Consider the following 23361-nt stretch of genomic DNA (forward strand, 5'->3'; position numbering starts at 1 on the left):
CAAAGGCGTATATTAATGACGTATATTCTGCATTAAGCGGAATTATGGATCTTGTCGTCAAGCTGATGGATCTTTTATGGATGAGTGAATACATTGATGTTTTTAACATGACTGTAGTACGAAGCAGGGCGCGATTGCTAGACGTATACCAGCGAGTCCCGCGGATATAAAGGAATAAGGACATTTAATTCTACCGAACTACACGCTGAATTACTCACCCAGGTCAGTTTATTAGAGGAATTAAACTTGTGATGTAACGCAGTGCTGTTTCACTTGCTCTAACAGTTTCACTATCACACTAAACGGCATTTGAGTGTATTGAATATTAGTTAGGTTGTTTGTTGGCTATAGACGAATCCGGCGAAACTACCGGAAGTAAGCGGGGCGCCATTACTGAGCTGTTGCTGGGTAGAGTTGCGCCATTGCCTCCTATTGTTTTAGTTGCAACTTGCGTCCACTGGAATAAACAGCCCGCGATTTACGACTGTCACTAACGTTACAACGTTACCCCTTGTATAATGTCGAGTGGGTAAACAGTTTCCGTTATAAATTGTTTCAATGGTGGCAGTAAAATTTAAATTTTGAAGAGAAAACACTGTGAATACCCCGGGTCGACTGCCCCTGTCTGGTGCCGTACGGTTTACAGATTTCCTGGACGAGTACAAGACGTGGACATTCGCGTATAATAACAATTATTTAATGACATGAGTAAAAAAAATATAATAAATATGGGATATAGTGATCAGCAAAATCTCCTCTCTTGCTATTTTTTCTATTCAATTAACATGCTATGGTCATTAAATGGCTTTCCTGAGCTAAATGTAACGTTATGTGACATAATTGTTTTCCTGCTGTTATATTGACCTCTTTCCATGGTTTAAAAATACTAATTGGTCGATATTATGTATACTTTCTAGCTGTAACGTTACCTTACCCTTGCCTGTTGCAATGTGAAAATGAGATAAATAATGGACACAAATGAAAAACATGAATTTGTTTATTTGATTTCATTTATTTATTTATTTATTGTTGCCAAATGGACAGATCTTTTTATAGTTTCCTCGTTAGCAAACGTTAGCCTAGCTAGCTTGCCAAGTTATTTTCATAAATAACGTTAATCTGTAAGATCGTTTGTACCTTCATCTGTGACTGGAGGCCACTGCAGTCACAGATCAAACCAACAAGTCATTCAGCCTGGCTGTAGCTGTCATCGAGGGTGAGTTCGCGTTATCACCGAGGTTTGTTTACATACCTGTGCATATGTCTATATGCCTGTGTAACAGCTCAGTAATGGCGTCGCCACAAGATGGCAGCCTACACAGAACGCTCGTCGGATTCGTCTATAGAATAACATACAGGTCATATTCTTACTTTTCATCATGTTGAACTATATAACATTGATTAGTTTTATATACATTAATTTGCTCACCTGTTTGCTCAAGTAGCATTCAACACTCACATCTGTCAAGTCGAAGTTAGTTGCGGACATGGAGTTCTCGGCATCTGGAAAGATGTCGATCTTCGTTTTAGTCCTCTTTTTGTCTCAAAGTCTGCTTGCCGTGGTCCATAATGTTTGAACAAAACCCTGCTAGGGACGCTCACGCTGTTGAGCACGCATAACGGGCGTAAGTTATAACCGACCCAGTTGTCAACGTCTGTCACCATGGTTACTATTGCAGTACGAGGTCAAACCTGGCGGATCAAAACGCGGATATGACGTCATCGACTGGCAACTCCTCGCACCTGCTCACACGCCCCGTTTCCTTGGTTAAAAATCGCAATTTTCTCACGATTTACAAATAGTTGGAAACATTTGGGATATTGTAAGTAATCAACTAAACAAAATATATAACATTGGCCTATTGGTTTTTGGATATTTTACTGCAAAAATCCTTCATATTGTACCTTTAAGTTAAAAGCACAAGCTGAATGATCATATCTTTTTACATGATTATATCATTTTACATATAGTTTACATCACAGTTACATTTGAGCAGTTAATGTATTCTAACTTAAACAACTGTGATTGGCCACTCACTGCGTTCAAGAAATCAACACATATGTCTATGATTAACTGCATTGTTCGACACTGCCAAACATATTGAAAATACAGCAGAAACATTTGATGCTCCCCAGAGTGCAAACACAAATATGCACTAGAGCATTTACCAAATTTGTTTTGCCAATATCAGATGGGGCCCCTGGGGGCCTAAGCAGTCGCTTACCTTGCTTATTGGTTAAGTTTACGCCTGCTTTTAGACTTTCTAAAGTTTTGCCAATAGTAAACTCAGTAATTTAATGCCTCTTATCATTAATGCAATAAAAGTAACAGCACAATGATGTTATGCTCTGTTCTAGTGTGTAACGCACACGTTTCATAATGCAATCATTTGCTTATACGTAGATAAGATCAAGTCCCACCCTACATTCTTTTTTCATTTTTTTTTTTTTTTTCAACCAGAAATATGTCATATTGTGAAAGTAAAATGCCGTTTCATGTTGATAAAGTGCTTTGATAACAGTGGGGATTATAGTTTAAACTTTTGTACATCCTTTTGGTGAGCAGCCCAAACTTGTATTTGGACAAGACTGCATAAATCATATAATATTATCAAAAATGCTGGCGCTGGCTGGCAACCTTTTAAAAATACGCTGGCGGGGAAAGTGTTAATCAGCCGTTGGGGATTTTTAGTGGATTTATGAAGTCAATTGTCCTCAAGTTCAAGCAGTGTGTCCTAACAGAGAAACCACGTGTAAAGATCACATTAGCTACAGTACATGTGCCAATAACGATTCACAAACACAAAAGTGTCCAAATACTTAATTAAGAGGCCGTTATTTATTGTTTTATTACCTCAAACCTAACAAACACTGACATTTTTGTTTGAGCAGTATGCTTGTGCTTTCGTAATCTACTGCAAAACTTGTCCAAATACTTCTCAGGTCCGCTGACCGCTGACTCATGAAGTGTTTTGAAGCGCTTTCTGAAAATATGAGTCCACAGAGGGTTTGAAACCCCTTTTATCCGTTTGCCCTCATCTTGTTTTGTTTGTCATCATTGTCTCGTACGTTAGTGTTTCGCACAGCTGTTGCGGATCGCCGTCAAGCGCTTGAACTTTCCAGAGCTCTTACACACTGCCTCGCTCCGTCTGAATGTTTGATTCAGATTTCATAATGTCCATCTTTGGGCATTTCTCCACCTTTATATCTCTTATTTCAGCTTGAGTTACAGTATACAGCCCAGCTAAAGTTCAGCCCATTAATACGGATATCCAGATAGCCATCTGCACTGTGTAGACAGAGAGTTTAAAGAGGCTTCCTGGAGACATGAGAGCCAGGGATGTGTTTAGATTCAGATCCTGTCGAAGTAAAAGCCCCTGTAAAAAATGGAGGGTCACCCGGTTGCCTGCATTACCATGTTAAGGCTGGTCTTAAAGTGGCAGGTCTCCTTAATGGATATCTGAAGAGTGTTTCCACAGCAGGAGGCCTGTTCGCTTGGATCCTGTAAAGATGGCTGGAAAATTCAAGTCTGAACCCTTCTCCCAAAATACACCACATGGACTTTTTAATAACCCTTGAAAGTGCATTGCGAACTTTCCCTTTTGAGAGCTAAACGGTTATGCTGACCGTTGAATTAAAGGGTTAGTTCACCCAAAAATGAAAATTCTGTCAGTATTTACTCACCCTCATGTTGTTCCAACCCCGCAAGACCTTCGTTCATCTTCGCAACACTAATTAAGATATTTAAGATATTAAGATCGCTCCTGCATACTAGTCCATAAGCTTCTTGAGGGAATGACTCTTGCTGGCATCGAAAAGTCATTAAAGACATCGTTAAAATAGTCCAAGTGACTACAGGGGCTCAATTATAACTTTATCAAACGACGAGAACACTTTTTGTGCGCAAAAAACAACAAAAATAACGACTTTATTTCAACTATTCACTTCCTTCTCCATGAGCCTGTAGTCAGTTAACGTAGTGTGATTGCGTAGAGCTACGTCACACGAAGGTGTGACGTACAATAACAGAAGCTTACGCTATTAAACTAGTAACCTGACTCGCGCAGAGGGAGAAATAAACGAATAGTTGAAATAAAGTCGTTATTTTTGTTGTTTTTTGCGCACAAAAAGTGTTCTCGTCATTTGATAAACTTAAGATTGAGCCACCGTAGTCACTTGGACTATTTTAACGAAGTCTTTAATGACTTTTCGAGGACATCAAGTGTCATTCCCTCAAGAAGCCTATGGACTAGTATGCAGGAGTGATCTTAAAATCTTAAATATCTTAATTTGTGCTCCGAAGATGAAGGAAGGTCTTACGGGGTTGGAACAACATGAGGGTGAGTAAATACTGACAGAATTTTCATTTTTGGGTGAACTAACCCTTTAAGGTGGACACACTGGTTGCGTTTACATGAACCCAAATAATCTGTTAGTAATCTGATTTCATGCAAACCGATTTTTGGTGTAAGAATTTTTACTGGAAAACCATGTTTTACCCTCGGAAATTAGATGATTCATCTCAAGGCCTTTAAAAAAAAAAAATCCCAGTGAGTGAAACAACATACCAGGTAAAACCATGAAATTTTCCTCTTCCTCTTCTGTAGTTTGGTGAACAGTGACTCATGGAACAACTCCGTTATGCTCACCATTTCCAAGAGCAGATCCATGTCCGCTTCATACGCTGCCTCCAACCACATCTATAGCAAGAGCCGAAGAGGTAAAGCACTCTATGTGTGTTTGTCAAGTGAAAGGAGATAAATGGGCTTTGGCAGTGCCAGTGTGATGCCTCTGCTCTCTGACAGGTTACCTTTCTTCCAACATCTCACCTCTGGCCTCACCCTGCCACTCTCCTCCAGTCCAGGGCACTCCGCTCAACAGTCCCACCAACAAAAGCCCTTCAGTGGAGCTGCCTGACCCCGATCTTCCACAGGCCGACGGCCCACCGCCACACAGCCCTCACAAAGCCTTAACCCACAGTCAGAGCGCCCCGAGCCCCAGTACCACACACTGGGTGCCTCCTCCACTTTGCAGCAGGTAAAACTAAAGACTTAGTCCCCTTGTTGCCGATAATTACATCCCTTAAAACTCATCTTTGATCGCCAAAATGACATATTTAAAGGAGTAGTTCACTTTTCAAAAAACTTTTGCTGATAATTTACTCACCCCCATGTCATCCAAGATGTCTTCAGTCGAAAAGAAATTAAGGTTTTTGATGAAAACAGGATTTTTCTCCATATAATGGACTTCAATGGGGTCCAAACGGTTCAAGATCAGTGCAAACTGCAAACTGTTCAAAGGGCTTTAAACGATTCCAGACGATGAATAAGCGTCTTATCAAGTGAAACCATAGCTCGTTTAATAAATAAATAACTAAGTTTTATAAGCTTAAATGGTCGTCTTGCTCTGTTCTGTGATGCGCGTTTGTGACTCTCCTGTTCGAACTCGTTCATCAAAATGAACTAATCTTTTTCTTTCATTCAACGAATGAAACAAACGAATTGACTTGTAAAAAACATTCGTTCATTTTGATGAATCGCATCCAAAATAAAAGTTTATACACAGTACACAAACACATATTTATGTAAACACAAACTTTTATTTTGGATCCGATTAATCGCGATTAATCGTTGCCCAGCCCTACATGTTTGGAACAGCTTGAGGTTGAGTAAATGATGACTATTCATTTTTGGCTAACGGGAGTGTGTGAAACGCCCATGTCATGTTGTTTGAGTAGTTCAGTGATAATCCACATGAGTTGTAAGAGCCTCTTATTAAAAAGTGACCAAAACAATGTTTTGGGGGAATTTTGCTTATGCAGATTCCATGCACATCTACTAATGAGTAATTTTAACAGCAGATATCAAGTTATTCATTTTGAGCACAATTCATCACTGCGCTAAAAAGCGCATGCTTGCTGTTTCCAAAGACCTGAGCGTATCCTGTGGCCCAGGATGTGGTTACTGAACAACCACTGATCATTAACTGTGAAGAATAACCAACGCTGTGTCTAAATATTAACAGATGGACATATATGGTCAGATGTGCTGTTTTACTCACAGCGATCGCTGATGTCCTGGCGCTGAGACAAGGTCACCGTCTCCTTGGCCTGTAATGAATGCTGGTCACAAAAGCACAGCTTGATTTGGTTCTGTCTGGCACGTTAATTTAAAGAGCTAAACTAAACAACAGTGACAACGGCTAGAGCTCCTGACACACCAATTTCACTGCAAAATATTCAAATATGCATACACTATCAGCCGTTTCCTCATACAGCATAAAATACATAAAGCGTAACGTGCCTACAATGATTTTATTTATTTTATTGTTCTTAAGGAATGTTCTGAGTCAACTTGAAATGGCATTTTTGGTTTTTATCGTAATCTGACTTATTTCAGTAAAGCGGGAAAAGAGTAGAATGTGATTCGATTTTAATTTGGGAATTGATTCAATTGTGAAAATGATAAAAGATTTGAGGATTTATATTTATTTTGGATTAACAGTAACAGATGAATAATCCACATTAAAACTACACTGTAAAAAATATGGTTGGTTTAACTTAAAAAATGAAGTAATCTGGTTGCCTTAAAATTTTAGGTTCATTGAATTGGAAAAAATTGAGTTAATACATTGGAAATTGGAAGGAAAATTGATTTAATCATCAGAAACTCAAAATATTAGCAATTATTTAAGTTGTATTGACAAAAGAAAAAATGTTGTGATTACAAATCATGAAAATGTTTTATTTACAGTGAGCGTGTAGTGAGGACTTAAAAAGGTTTATTACTGTATTTGCTTTTGTACCATTATTATAGTTATTTATTATCATTATTGTTGTTGTTGTTGTTAAAATGCAATACAAAAGCAAATAAAGGTAAAAAAACTTGTATACGTGAAGTGTATAAAATATATATATATATATATATATATATACACTGTAAAAAATATTGTTGGTTTAACTTAAAAATGAATTAACCTGGTTGCCTTAACATTTTAAGTTCATTGAAATGGAAAAAATGAGTTAATACAATGAAGGAGATTAATTTAATCACCAGAAACTCAAAATATTATGTTATCTGATCTACATAAATTATTTAAGTTGATTTGACAAAAGAAAAAATGTTGTGATAACAAATCATGAAAATGTTTTTTTTACAGTGATTGCAAACTATTTTAATGTTAAACGGGTTATTAAAAATGTTCTCTAGTGAAAAAGGATGTTTAGGTGTTTAATTAACAAAATCTAATAAAAACAAGTAAATTCAGAATAAATGAACTATTAACTAAATCCATAAAATGATTCTATATATGAATCGCCTCATTCATCTTCTCTCTATATATATATATGCTCTCTTTTTTAATGTGAAAGAGTGAGTGCTGTGTGTTGTGTGTGTTTTAGCTGTGGAAGACCGTACAGTAAGCGGCACGGGGACGGATCCACAGACGCAGGAGACCGAAGCCAGCAGTCAGGTGACGCCACCGTCATGTCCGACCCTCTCTGAATTACCATTTAGATGCATTTCACTTATTATCCATTCTGCGGTTGTGATGATCTGTGATATTACAGCTCGATCCTGGATTTGTATTTGGTCTCTTTCTGAGCTGTCAGTCTGCTCAAACGTGAAATATTACGAGAGGCATAATCACGCTTTTCTAATGACCTTTCAGACGAACCGGTGATAATGTCATCCGACTATGACAGCACCTATGAGACCAACCACAGTGACAGCAGTGACTTTGCACACAATGAGGAAGACGGAGAGGGTCACCGAAACCCCTGCGGGACGTTCCCGCCTCAGGCACTCGCTCTTATACCGCCAGAGGTAAACAGGCCTTCTGCTGGACAAATTGATTTTTAGCTCTGCAGTTTAGTTCAGCCAGGTAGATGCTGTTCAGGACCGTATAGCAGGGCACATACAGTGTAAAGTGTTGCATCAGCAGCATGCATAAAATATGCAGTTCACATAGAATATGCACTGCAAGAAATGATTTTTCCAGTCTTAAACATCATTAAATCAAGATTTACAAAAAAAAATGAGTTTATACAATTTTCTGACCCCACTGGCAGATATTTTTGCTTATTTTAAGCATAACACACTTAAATTTAACGCTTTTAAAAGAACACATTTTTATTATTTTATAAGAAAATGAGACTTAATATCGTAAATGTATCTTGATTTAAGAATTTGTAGATATTTGCAATGGAAAACAAGACAAAAATCATTTATTTGCAGTGTGCAGAAAGTGTATAAAGCACATAAAAACACGGCGATGGCATAAATAAATTAGTGTGCAGTACTCTGGGCTGTTTGTTTGATCCAGGGAAACCAAACCTGCCATCAAATTGTCATCCAAACTAATCAGCGAGCGTTTGATGTGCGAGTGATTTGTTTTTTTGCTGTGGTTTGATGACAGACTCTCTTTCCGTTATGCCATTTTAACTACTCTTTTTAGTAGTTTCAGATGTGCCACTTTTTAGGAAGACATGTTCAGTGTTTTTTTTTAAGATGGCACCGTTTGTGATCTGAATCATTTCCTCTGCAGGATAAGCCCATCTTGGCCCCAGAGCCCCTGGTAATGGAGGGACTGGAGCCTCTCATGTGTCAGATCAACAACTGGAACTTCCCCATCTTCAGTCTGGTGGAGAAAACCCACGGCAGATGTGGCTGCATTCTCAGCCAGGTGAGACACTGACATCTAGTGGAGATCCAGAGTACAGGCACACAAGCCAGTTTTACACACTTTCAAAACTGCACACGGTTCACAGGAAGAATTGGTAATGTGGAAGCTGTCATGCGGACCGAACTCCAGATCACCTGTTGGAGGTTGTCTGAGTTCAGGTGGCGCTGGAACTTCGGCTTGATTCGCATGAATGTGAAAGCAACTCAGCAACAACTGGGCCAGGATTATTGGCTGATAATTGGGCTTTTTTTATTTTTTATAATGAGTGTCAGAAGCTTTTTTCTGCCACGGATAAAAAAAATTAAATATAACCTTTTCCTCAGAAATAAGATATAAACTTATTTCATATATATATATATGAAGAGTTCAGATGCAAAAGCCTCTAAATGCCATTTGAAATTTTCTTCTAAAATGATCATTTTTATCAAGCTTGTATATTTAAGTTCAGTAATTTCACTTAAATGACAATTAATAGGTAATCTTCATTGCCATTTAAGTGGAATTACTGAACTTAAATATACAAGCTTGATAAAAATGATCATTCTAGAAGAAAATTTCAAATGTCACTTAGAGGCTTTTGCATCTGAACTCTTCATATATGAAATAAGTTTGTGCAAAGATTAATTGCGATTAATCGCATCCAAAATAAAATTTTGTGTTTACATAATGTGTGCTGTGTATAATTATTTTGTATATATAAATACACACACATGCTTGTATATATTTAAGAATATATATTTAAGTGTTATTCATATATAAAATATAAAAATGTATTTAATGTATTTATATATCTACAGTATTTACTTGCAAATAATTCTTAAATATATACATGCATGCATGCATATGTATTTATATATACAAAATAATTATACACAGCACACATTATGTAAACACAAATTTTTATTTTGGATGCGATTAAACGCGATTAATCTTTGCACAGCCCTAATATATATACTCATATATATATGCATACACACGGAAATGTGTGTCATAAGTATTTGCATAATTCTGAGAAATTGTAGTATCATTGTTTTACATTTTTTGTTTAATTTAAGACTAAGGTTGAGAGATTTTGCCGTTGTTGTCTGTGGTTTAGGTGTCCTACCGGTTGTTTGTCGATACGGGACTCTTTGAGACATTCAAGATTCCGGTGCGGGAGTTCATGAACTATTTCCACGCTCTGGAGAACGGATACAGGGACATCCCATGTGAGTCCTTGTGCTGCAAGAGACATGTGTACAGAAATATGTTAACAATGAGATAAGTTATGATGTACTACAGATGTTGTGCGTAGTCATCTTCACCTCCAGAGGAATACACTGCCCTAAATCATCAGTTGTGGCACATTGTACTTTTGTGTGTGTTGCATCTCCCCCTAGTGGTGGTTTACAGTATTAAACCTCGTCTTCCTTCCCAGATCACAACCGGATCCATGCAACAGACGTCCTCCATGCGGTGTGGTACCTCACTACTCAGCCTGTGCCTGGTTTACCTACACTGCGATCACTTAGTGACTCGGGTGAGTTTGGAAAAGTTACATTGGAAATATGTAACTTTTAATAATAATTAACTATAATAATAATAATAATAATAAAAGATATGTAACTTTTAATAATAATAATAATAATTATTATTATTATTATTACATTGGAAATAATTTCATGCTAGTAATTGAAAAGTAGATGTATACGTAATATTATGCAGGCTAGACCTGTGTATTTTCATATGCTTATATATTAATGTTTTATATGTTTAAGGGGGAGACTGGAGAGTTTTGAACAATGTCAGTTTGACAATTCACAAAAGAGCAGTGGTGATGTCATCAATTTCATGCACTCCCGTCACCCTTTTGAGCTCACCAAAAAGAAGAAGGAGCGCATTTTTGAGCTTTTGGGCAACATTTTAAGATTTTAAATTTAAGAATTTTACTAAAGAAAGTAATTTTTTTTTATCAAGGTCATTTTTTGCCTGTTGATACAATTATTTGACTTGCATAACTGGTACCTATATGTAACAGTGTGGTCCTGTGAAGAACGACATGTCTCTGCAGTCAGTGGAGCGACAATAAAGCTCACTTGACTTGACTTAAAAATGCCTCCCACACGCATACAGTTGTGGTCAGAATTAATGGCAAAAGTGCCGGTAAAAATAAATCTGTAAATCATCGTTTATTCTTTTGATCTTTCATTAAAAAAACTTTTCATTGAAGTGAAAGAATAGAAAGTGGGGGGAAATCCCATTTTTCTATAAAACACGTCAGCCACAATTATTGCCACCCCTAGAATTTTTTTATGAGTAAACTATCTCTGACGTATATTCCCATTAATATTTACCTTATTTTAGCACACCAAGGTGACTAGGAACATGGAGTTTTCTTGCCATGAAAAATATATCGAACAACTCCTACATCACCACATGTCGTTTGGGAGGGTTTCAAGAAAATCCTCCACGCTCCTCCAAAAATAAACTCCAGCATATTCAATGTTCAAACACGACTGATCTTCAAAAGGGACTGGATCCTATGGTCAGATGAGATGAAAAAAGGGCTTTTCGGCAGCAAAGCAAACCCACAGATGTGTGTGGTGCAAACAGGGATGTACTGTAAGTACCCCATGCCCACGGTTTAATACACTGCTGGATCTTACTGTATGTGTTGTGGGCCTGCTGGAGGTCCTGGACATCTTGTTCAGATGCATGCTATTATGGATTTTAGCAGACACCAAAAGATAAAAAATCGAAACCTGACAACCTCTGCTAAATCTTATAATGGGCCGTGGTTGGATCATTAAACAAACATCAAAATCAACACAAAAATGGGTCACTGAGCACAAAATGAAGCTTCTTGAACCCAGAACTGAAGAGAAGAAGCACTAACATGAACTTCTGGAGAGAGTCTGTGTGGAGGAATGGTCTCTGATCTCAGGTCAGGTGTTCTCCAAACTCATTATAGGAGAAAACTCAGAGCTGGTCTTGGCAAAAGGAGATTGCAAAAAGTATTTAATAACAGGGAGCAAATAATTATGGCCAGCGTGTTTTAGAGAAAAGCTTTTATTTCATAATGTGATTTCCCCCATATTAAATTCATTTACTTCAATGAAAAGTACTTCAAATTTTTTTTGAATGAAAGATCAAAAGCATAAACAATGCAGATTCATTTTTTACAGCCATTTTTGATCATGTTTACCAGGGGTGCCATTCATTTTGACCACCACTATATATATATATATATATATATATATATATATATATATATATATATATATGTTTTCATTTGCAAGCTCTTAACTCGATTCGACTGATTGAAATATAGATTTAATACAAATCCTTTATTTATAAAAAAAAGAAGTGGTTATAAAATAAAAAGAAATTAAGAGCCACAAACATGAATATTAAACTCTTTTTATTTTAGGTTCACTTGGGTACATTAAAACCCAACTTCAAATGCTAATTTGGCTGTCAAACGCCCAATGTCTACAATGAATAGATAGGATTTTGATGCAAGATGCAAAATTGATGATTCAAATTGACAATCAGAATCAGGTTATTTTATGTTTAAGATAAAACTAACAAAAAATCTTACACTGTAACATGGAGGCTATAAACAATGTAGGAAAACTAATACTGGATTTTGGGTGATTGATAAATAAATAAATATGGAAAAAAATCTGTTTGAGAATCGATTTTGAATCGACCACATTTTTCATATACTGTATATATATATGTGTGTGTGTGTGTGTGTGTTTTCTCATTTAACTAACACATTTTATCAGGTTCATGCGTTCCCTGCAAATCAAATACCACACTCTTCTGTTTTTAGCTATACTGTAGAAACAAATGTGATTTTTCTTGGGCTTTTTCAAATAAAACAAGTTGAGGTATTATTTACACGTACTCTCAGAAATGTCTCGCCCTCATTTGCATGTACATATTTACTACGTACAGTGTGAACTAATCTGCAGACATCTTTCCGACTCTCTATGTCTTCAGACTCTGACAGTGGACTCACTCTTGGCCGCTCAAAGCACCTGATGTCCAGGACGTATCCCGTAGAGGAGGAGGGTTACGGGTGTCTGTCCGGCCTCATCCCCGCGCTCGAGCTGATGGCGCTCTACGTCGCCGCTGCCATGCATGATTACGACCATCCTGGCAGGACCAATGCGTTCCTGGTGGCCACCAGCGCTCCACAGGTATACACACCATCATCCCACAACACCAAAATCAGTTTACCCCCCATTTCATTTAAGAGTTTCAATGGACAAGTCATTTCCTTGTATTGTAATTATGTGCTTTATTAAGAATCATAGCCGGTAAATAAATTACTTAAAGGGTTTCTTCAATACGATAATAATAAGGGTTTCAAAATATTTTATATAATCAGAACAAGAATCGAACAATACTGGAGTTTATATTATATTTAAAAATAAATCATTTTGTCTGATAAATATCTTTTTATCTTTATATCTCTCATATTTAAAATGTTTAAATTATATATATATATATATATATATATATATATATTAGGGCTGTCAAGCGATTAATCGCATCCAAAATAAAAGTTTGTGTTTACATAATTTATGTGGGTGCACTGAAATATGATTATTTTATATATATAAATACACACATGCTTGTATATATTTAAGAAATATTTTCATGTATATACTGTATATATATTTATGTATCATTTATATTATATATAAATATAAATATTTTATATATAAATAATATTTGTTTCTTAAATATATACAAGCATGTGTGTGTATTTTTATCTATACAAAATAATTATACACAGTGCACCCACATATATTATGTAAACACAAACTTTTATTTTAGATCCGATTAATCGCTTGAAAGCCCTAATATATATATATATATATATATATATATATATATATACACATTTTCATATTTTGATGGTTTAAGCGAACTTGTAGGGTCACTAAAAAAAATATACATTCTGGACATCACTTTTTGTCCACTTGAGTGTGTGTGTGTGTTTGTCTGTTTGTGTATATGTGTGTGTTAATATGTGGTTCCTGTTTACCATGTGGTCTGCTAATTTTGCATGCTGTTTTATGTTACTATTGCTCATATTCAAGCTTAATAATTTAATGCCTGATGAAAAAGTTCAAAAAGGCTGCAAATATTTGACTGTTTCAGTAAGATTTTTATTTATTTAGATGGAATATTCCATGTTATCCTGTAGAAGCATTATGATATTTATGAACATTAATATCCGAAGTGGTTGTTTTGAATTGTAGCCTGCAAGTTCAGGGATTGGTCACGATGTTCTGGAGCCTTGAAACATTTGAAGTGCCATAAACGTCTTTTGTATGTGTGTGTTTCAAGGCCGTGCTTTACAACGACCGCTCTGTGCTGGAGAACCATCACGCAGCTTCTGCCTGGAATCTCTTCATGTCGAGGCCCGAGTACAACTTTCTGGCCAGTCTGGACCACATGGATTTCAAACGCTTCCGCTTCCTCGTCATCGAGGCCATACTGGCCACGGACCTTAAGAAACACTTTGACTTTCTGGCTGAATTCAACGCCAAGGTGAGCACTTCCTGTACACTAGATATACATGTAGGCCAACTATTGCTGTGCATTGTATTTATTGATTTATGTTTGCTCAGGTGGGGGATGACGGTTGCTCTGGGATTGAATGGTCTAACGAGAATGATCGTCTGCTGGTGTGTCAAATGTGTATTAAGTTAGCGGATATAAACGGCCCGTTGAAATGCAAGGAGCTTCATTTGCAGTGGACGGAAGGCATCGTCAATGAGTTCTACGAACAGGTCAGTGTCTGCTTTGTTTTTGATGTGTGTAAGTCATTTTTTTTAGCTATTCAGTGACAATAGTGAGCATAAGCATAGTGAGAGGCTCTGATAATGCGCATGTGTACTGTAAGTGCTTGGCGACGTCTCAGTATCATTCACATCGAGTGGCTGGAGAGGATGGCAAGGATGCGATGTTGCCTGGCAACCATCTACATCCTCCCCAAGCAGTGCTGAAGGCAACACGTTCACAGCTGTAATGAGAATGGCAGAACGTAAGCAAAATTGCACAGCTGCTGGGAATGTGCTGAGAACATTTTCTGGTAAAACGTCATCAGCCAGACTAAATCAACCAAAGTCAACCTTAAAGTCAGATTAGCATTGCAATTAGCATGTTGCTGGCATGAATTAGCAAATTGCTTTTATGTTTTGGCATATTGTTAGCCAGGAGTGTTTATAGGGACTTCCCCATAAAAAAAAGTCTGTGTTAAAAAGCCATGAGCTAGCATATATGACATATAATATATGTAGAGAGAAATCCTATGCTTATATAAACAATATATTTTAAGTTTATTGCAAATTATGCATATTCAACTATTTTAAGAGCGTAGAGACTCGATCACATCATTCGCAGTTCTTCATGGGAATGGAAGGAGCCAACAAGATCTTTTGGTGCTGTTGCTTGTTTTTACTGTCTGATTGGTGGAATTTTCTGCACAGCATCATGGGTAATGTAGTTTTTCACCAGGAATTACGATTTTTTTTTTTTAATACGCTGAAATAATGCAGGCTGACTGCTTCAACAGAAGCAAATACTATCAATGAACAACCTCGTAGCTCACAGTAGGGCTTTCTTAAAAGGTTTATACGATATCATTGGAAACCAGTTTCCCTGTGGAGAAAATAAATGGAGTTCTTACTTCCGGAAGCGGTTGTTGCGCTTTATATTGGTTGACCATTACGGTGCATCATGTGTGCTTGTTTACTCTGTCTGGATATACGTGTTCTGATCATGCTCTCGGAGAGTTAAGGGCTTGTTTGGATGCCAGTGATGAGTGTATTGTGAGGATGACCCAGTTGTGTCGGGACCCTGTCACAGAGCTACAAAGCGTCATATGACCACCCTTGGCCACATTCAGAGCATTTCAAAAGGGGCCAGAAATGATTTGCTTCAAAGGAGCCTGTTTTTCCCCCCTCCCTGTTTCGTTTCTTGAATGATTCATTTCTCCAGCACTTCTGAGTAGCACCTGACAGAACACAGCGCACATACATCACTGCCCTGTGACGTCATCGACGGCACGGTTGCCATGGCAACGCGAGACCTTCCCTGTTGTTGTTCCGCTCTCATTGTTTATCTCCAGGTTCTGTGAAGCATGTGATCTCACGCGGACTATATGATGCTCCTCTAATCGCTGATTACTTGCTTATTTCAGCACTGCAATCTGAAATAAATAATAAAAAAAGCCCAGAGCTCTCGTGCCTGGGTGTGTTTCCCCCGTCCATGGGAAGGTTGACCTAGTTTTATCTGTAGAAGGTCTGTGAAGTATGTTTCTTTCCTGAACTGGAAAAATCCAATTAAGTGTGTGACTCCTCGGCTGTGCTTGAATGTACTGAGCATATACTGTTACTTGTTTAATGCAATAGATGGTAGGGATGAGTATAAAGTAACTGCTCAGGAGCGCTGCATAATTTGAACAAAAATGCAAATTAGCCATCAATCAGATATGCTTAATCTGCACTATGTGGAGCATTTCTGAATCGTCATGAAATGTATACTGTATTTGCACATCACTGATTGCATTTATTTTAGATTTGATAGCACTCACATCATGCAGCTTTCATATGCTCATCATAATGCTTTCTGGTGACATCAGTTCCCATGATGCTTTTCATTCACCATAGGAGGTGCAGATGAACAACAATATTATTTCAGAGGTTTTTCAATTATAGGAATCAAGGATTTTAAATATTTTTAAAATAACTTGAAACATCATTTGCAAACCCATACTTCACTAATGTAGACAGACCTTGATTTTTTATTAGAAATTATTTATTGGCCATTGATAAAAATGGATCTTTGAGTTTGCAGCATAATAATAATTATATATATATATTAGTGCTGTCAATCATTTAAAAAAATAAATATATATTTTTATATTGTAATAATTTCACATTTAATCTGCAAAATGAACATAGAAAGAATATAAAGACAGTAGCCTATATTTTAAATATTTATTTATTGGCATCTTTTTATGAAAGAAGGCCATCGTGATAACAATAGTGCTACTGGTGTCTCTATGAAATTTTTTCATCTCAATTTTAGACATTTATTAAATCCATTTAGCAATACAGTATAATTGAAAGCTATCAGTACTTTTAACAATTATTGGGCTTTAAAGAAATATAACAACTTTCAATTTAAGTTTTCATACAGTATAAATGCATTATAATAAATTTCACATTTACTTGCCCATCAATATATCAGTGCTTAATTTTTAATGTTATTCTAGACAAAGGATGACGTGAAAACGGATGCTGCGTTAAATATTTTTAACGCATTAAACTGAAAAAATAAATGTACACACGTTAATGCGTTCATTTTGACAGCACTAGTAAAATGTGTATTCTCTTCATTCTGGTGTTTCAGGGTGATGAAGAGTCCAGCTTGGGCCTTCCCATTAGCCCCTTCATGGACCGCTCAGCACCCCAGTTGGCCAAACTACAGGAGTCCTTCATCACACACATCGTCGGGCCTCTCTGCAACTCTTATGACTCGGCTGCCCTCATGCCTGGACACTGGGTCAACAAAGAGGGCGAGGATCCTGAGGAAGAGACGGAGACAGATGAGGAGGATGAGGAAGACACACCGGAGGAAGACGCCTCCTCCAGCTCAGAAATTTCCCGTTAGTTCATTTTATTTATTTTTTTCTCTCATACTTTGCAGCGGCAAAACTTACTTAGCTTTTTACACTTTATGAAATGACACACTAGTTGTCCAGTTCGTTTCCATTCACGTAGTTCAGGTTTTCCGAGAATATGGTAGTGAGTCCTTAAAATTTTGGATATAGAATGCAGTGTGTGAATGTAACCATATTAATAAGGACTCAAATACAGGACTGACAACCGTATTCTGCTGCTGTGTGAACATGGCCTAGCTAATACCCATATTTAATGAAAATTATGATCACAGTCTGATTGCCCAGTCAGTAGAACTATGTGTAGAACTAATGTAAGTGTAACTAAACTGAAAACTGGATTTAAAAACTGTTGTGACAAACAAGATTGGAAACACTAATTTATACATATATAAAAATATGAGATGCCTTTGCATTTATTTAATTCATTTCTTTATTATTTTATAAATATTAAATATTAGTGTTTATTTAAGCAGACATTTTATTTTCTATGCAACATTTCTCTACAAAAATAGAATTCATATATTATTATTTTTATAAAACGATACAATATATTTTTGCTTTTTTTATTTAATAATCATCACTTAAAGCTTCTAGCATGAAAACCCATTAACACTCTGTTTATTTACTATTTGTTTAGAGAAAGACGCACCCAAGAAACGCCGGAAAGTGTTCTGCCCGATCACCCAGCACCTGCTGGAGAACCATGAGATGTGGAAGAAGGTGATCGCAGAAGAGTCCCAGAGCCAGACAGAAGAGGAGGAGTCCACATGCCTCAGCAACACCCCTGAGTCAATCCTAGCCATTGATGAAGAGGAGGAGGAGCCTGGCAGCAAGGAGGAGCCAACAGACGACCAGGAGGAGGAGTCAGCAGAGGAGGAGGAGTGTCCTGTACCTGAAGAGACACATGAAACAGAGGAAACAGATGGTGCGACTGTAGCGGAAGCAGACGGGACTGCAAAGCGAGACACAACAACTGTAGAAGACGAGACTGAAGACGAGAAAGACAAGGATCCAGAATGAATGACTTGCCTGTTTTAGAGGAGAACATTGTCTGAAAGCTTTTATAGGCAAGCGAGACTTCTAAGAAATGGTTGCCAGCACATCACTTAGACACAACACTGTAGATGCTTGGGGAACATGTGCCTAAAGGAAACAGGGTGGGATGGGGTGGGAAGGGACAAAGGGTTTGATTAACAATGAGTGGGCGGTGAACACACTCCAGTGAGGTTTGATGCTAAAATTGACTGGGAAATGGGGGGGGGGGGTTTCCTATGTTTTCTAGACATCATGTTGGTCAGTTTTGCAACCCCTCCAGCTGCACCTTAACCCCCCCAAACTACGACAGTGACCTGGAGCGACACTTCGTCTCACGAGAATTTCTGAGGACCTTAGTGTCAAAGTCGGGAAAGAACTCTCGCCATTGCGCCTCACTCACGAATCCCATCATCCGCAGTGGACGACAGCGTTACAAGAGGCTCCGCGTCGTTAACACCAAATGTGTGCTCTTTCTTTTCCTCTCCAGAGGTCCTTGCACCATTGTCCTTGTCCCATTTCTGAATGCTCGCCATTCTCTTCCCTCACCTTTTTCCCTCGGCATTTCATTAGTCCATGAACTGAGATCTTGCATTTCTCAGGATCAGACTGTTTTTGGATAACGGTACGAGGAGTCATTGGTTTTTACGGACTTTCTTGCAACTTTTTAATCTTTTGAATCTTGATTTGTGAGGACAAAGGGAATCTTTAGTTGTTTTTTAAAGTGTAATTTCTTCTAAACGTCAATGGCCTTTTTAACAATAGCCCAATTGTTGTTTTACCAGGTGATTTGATATATATATATATATATACACACACACATACAGTGCCCTCATCCACACGGCATGCACGTCATTCCTCTCGTTTTTGATTTACCCCGACAAATGTTTGTGCCGTCCCTACTTCTTTTTCTGCGTTTAAGCTTCTTAGTAAACTGCTCCAGCAAGGTTTGAGAGCAGACTAAACTGCTCTGGCAAGTTTCACTGATCAAAGGCGCATGGCCCGTCGAGAGAGCCCCGGGGTCCCGCATTCCCCCGCAGTCGCATGGTCTCCCTTCAAACAAGGCCATAGTTATGCTTCGCAGTCGTGTCACGCAGCCGCCACGGATGTGCAGGCAGGCATGTGAGCGACTGCGAGCTCCTCGGCCCAAGGGACGAGACGCCGAGCGCCATCCCTCTCACATGAGCGGACCCAGAGACCATGTGCGGCACATGAGATACGGGCACCGGTCGACACGGCTGTCCGCGCTCGCCTTTGATGTGCCGGAAGAGGCAGATTGCTTGTGACGGCGAGATGAAACACTTCTGTGGGCCTAATCACCTCGAGTCCGATGTTTAATCAGGCCGGGTCCGATGCCTTCAGTCACTTTGAAGGAGAGCCAATTAAAAACGCCTAGGTAGGAGGTGACGGTCATGTGCTTTAGACCCATCTTTGAAACGTCCCCTTTGATCGAAATGCAGAGTAAGCCTTAATATTATCAGGCAACGTGGTGCAATGTAGTTCAGCAACTTATTTAAGCAATACTATGTGTACAGTAGATTGGTAGCGTTTCCAATTGCACTTTCTTTTTGTTGCTGTGTAACTATCACACAGCTCAAGCGTGTGTGTGTGTGTGTGTGTGTGTGTGTGTGCCAAATATGACTTCAAATGCATTCTCCTCAAAGTATGAAACACCATTTTTTGTGTTCAAGCTGCTCTTTGGAGGGCCACTGTCCTGTAGAGTTTAGCTCACTAATCTAATATTTCTAATAATATGCCTAGTAAGACCTTAGCTGTGTATGACATCGCCACTATACCCTCAGTCACTATTCACTAGTCCATTTGAACGAGTGAATGAATGGTTGGGTCGGAAGCGCTGCTGCTTTTGCATAGTTTGTGCTTACTGTTTAAACTCCAGTAGTGATGAAAATATTCATCATAGAAACTAAACCCTAATTAAACAACTTAATAATCAATTAAAAAGTCATTGAAACCTGTATGATATTACGCTGTAGCCACATTGGACCTGCGGTTTAGATAATGAATGGATGATTCAGCGCGTGAATTTATTCACCGCGTATTATGGATTGAATGAGTGCTCTCGATAACGTCCACCATGGTTTCGGACACCACTAAAATGAACCGTCCTCTGAAATAGTGCTCTGTTTAAGGGTATATGGGGCGATTTTGGACACAACCCTTGATTATCTGGTTCAGGAGTGTTTAATCCGCCTTATTCACGGCAGCGCCATCTTTGATTTTTAATGAGAATGAAAGCGAGGCTGTGAGGGATAGACATGCATCTCTTCAATGGGCTGTACTGTTATTTAATGTGTTTTCGGATTGTTCTGCTCATGAAACACTGGAAAAATATCTTTCCAAGAAATGTCAGATGACTCCCGACAAAATTGTAAGTAATCTAGCAGCTTTATTCAGCTTTTTACAGCGGATGCCGTTGGAAACACGGTAAGTCTATCCCTCACAGCCTCACTTTCATACCTGTCATGGCGCTGCTCTGAATAAGGTCTATAGCGTTGAACTAAACTCTGCAGGACAGTGGACTTGAACTTTTCTCAGTGGCTGGAAGAGCATGTGAAGGCTTGTGAGGACGTGTGTGGAGGGTATTATAATTCTGCATTAGGCCCTAGATTTGTAACCTCAGGCCAGAGATATTAACCCTTTGGTGCATGAATTATTAAATCACAAATAGTAGTCTTAATGTTTTTATTACCTTTAAAAATATATATATAAATAATTATTTTTTTCCTAAAATAACGCATTTTGAGAGCGTTACTGTCCACTGCAATAAAAGATAGTAGTTGTTACTTGCTGCATCACTTTTGTTTGCCATTTTGAATTTATCATAATTAAACATATACTGTAAAAAGGATCGTCACAATAAATTATGGCTAAGTGTCAAAGGTCTTCACCTTAAAAATGGCTTTTAAAGATCTGTGCACTGTTCTGGACGTCATGCATCAAAGTGTTACATTCCCAGCTAACAAAAATAAGTTCTAAGAACGTTTTGCTACATTCTTAAAACATTATTTCTGTTCAAAACGGTTAGACGAACATTCCATTTGGTCGTTTTGCAAACGTTACTTTTGAAGGGACATTCTGAAACAAGTAACATTTAAAAACATATCAGGGAAAACGTTCCATGAACAATGTTTAAATAAGCGTTTTTTGTGACCAAAACAAGCACTCTATTGACATTACTGGAAGAACCGTTTGTTCATAACTTTGAGAGAACCTTGCCAGATCGTTTTGAGTTAGCTGGGATATTTCCCAAAATAAATGTAACGGAAAATATCATAACCTACAATCAATTCCTGAGGAACAAAATCCCCCTAAAAACATTATTTCCCAGATTAACTAATACGTGACATTGAAGAATTTATAATGCAATATGGCTCCGCTCTTCAACTTACCGTTGGGTGATGGGAGGCCCACTCTGTCTAAAGAACGTACGTCATTATCAAGTGATTAGCATAATAGCAGTGGGCACATGTTGGGAATTGCCTTGCTGCGAGGCTTTGACGATCAAAGGTCATAGATATTGATGTCTCAAAGTGTTTCAAACCCAGAATCATCAAAGTCAGGTCCATTATTTCAGATTTGCTTCCACCCAGACAGTATTCAGAGAGACTTAACAAAAACTGTGGAATTAGCGACCCTACACATTTGATGTGCTTTTGATCGCCTGTGTGTGTTAGCATGGCAAGCCCTGTCCTACACCGGTTTTCAGCTCTGATCTGCGTTTGGTGGCTCTGATTCCAGATCCGTCACGCAAACTCTTGTGTCCAAGTGAACAGCACATGTCTTGAGAAGCCACATGCTCATAATACCAGGATCATTATAATGTCATGGAACTAAATTCAGATGCCCTTAGGAGTGAAATTAACGACAGCCTGTACAACTGTTCGGGTATTGCAGAAATGCACGATGACTGGGTTGCATCCCTCCAGATTTTTTGGAACTTGACCAGCATGTCAGGTTCACCGGAAAAGCTGATCGTTTTTATATTTTCCCTGTTCATAACTCATCTTCATCATCTTCTTCGTCTGATAACCGTGTCCACCGGGCACCCGTTTCGTTCACCTTGAGAACCAAACAAGCTTTACACCTCTCTGAGAAAGAGAAATGAGACTTGTACTTATATACACGTATATATATATAGTCTATATATATATAGCCTATATATATATAGTCGGCACTTCACTGACAAAATAATTATTTTTCTTTTCACTTGTATCTTGCACTTAACACATGTAGCAATACCTATAGAAAGGGGAACTGTGTAAATCACCAGTATTCGTAAAGTGAAATATTCATTTTATCGCTGATTGTTGTTCCATTTTGTACAAAACGATATTGTGTACAGGTTAAAAATGAAACGAAACAAAAACAAAGCCAAAAAAAGGGACGAAAAAGATGAAAACGACAACAGAAGTCTTTTAGATAAACATTATTTATTTTTACTGTTTTGTAATTTAGACACTATACTGTAGCTCCTCTATTGCCAGACTTACTGGAAGTGCCTCTTGGTATAATGTAACATACAGAAAATATATATTGAGATTATTAGAACCTGTCACAAGCTGAACATTGTGGATGTTGTAATGTGAATACAGTTTAATAATACGAGTGAAATACTGTGGTATCGAATGTCTCTGTGTTTTTAATTATTTATTTATTGCTTCGTTGATTTTCACCCCTAATTCAGTCTGGAGGATTTCAACTAAACAAGCTCACGACAAAGGGTAGGCCTACAACATCAACATCACATTTTTTGGCTTTTGTGGCTTGAAAATGGCTCATGACTCAATCAAAGTCAAGGTAAGATCCCACAACCATTATGCCAGGTCAAATTGTTCTATGCACTCAACTTTACCAAGCTCATTTCAATCACTTCAAGTCCAGTACTTCAGTGTTGAACAGAGTTTGACAAATTAGTTGGCGTTCAGCATATTATCGCA

General features: G+C 38.0%; 1 protein-coding gene across 4 annotated transcripts in view; it reads left to right on the top strand.

Moving 5' to 3' along the window:
- Nucleotides 1-23045, top strand: part of pde3a (phosphodiesterase 3A, cGMP-inhibited) — an 86515-nt gene extending 63470 nt beyond the window's left edge. For 2 of the 4 annotated variants that reach the window (XM_039660673.2, XM_039660677.2), the window contains exons 5-16: nt 4608-4720; nt 4806-5037; nt 7400-7470; nt 7669-7823; nt 8545-8682; nt 9779-9890; nt 10100-10201; nt 12670-12869; nt 14029-14232; nt 14313-14474; nt 17101-17356; nt 18009-23045. In XM_039660673.2, coding sequence (XP_039516607.2) covers nt 4608-4720; nt 4806-5037; nt 7400-7470; nt 7669-7823; nt 8545-8682; nt 9779-9890; nt 10100-10201; nt 12670-12869; nt 14029-14232; nt 14313-14474; nt 17101-17356; nt 18009-18391 — 2128 coding nt within the window. In that variant the 3' untranslated portion in view covers nt 18392-23045. The remainder of the gene's footprint in view (nt 1-4607; nt 4721-4805; nt 5038-7399; nt 7471-7668; nt 7824-8544; nt 8683-9778; nt 9891-10099; nt 10202-12669; nt 12870-14028; nt 14233-14312; nt 14475-17100; nt 17357-18008) is intronic. The other 2 variants (XM_039660674.2, XM_039660675.2) reach the window with 2 other exon arrangements.
- Nucleotides 23046-23361: the final 316 nt, after the last annotated feature.

The sequence above is a fragment of the Pimephales promelas genome, chromosome 24, assembly GCF_988280905.1.
Source record: "Pimephales promelas chromosome 24, fPimPro1.hap1.1, whole genome shotgun sequence".
In the NCBI taxonomy this organism is placed as follows: Eukaryota; Metazoa; Chordata; class Actinopteri; order Cypriniformes; family Leuciscidae; genus Pimephales; species Pimephales promelas.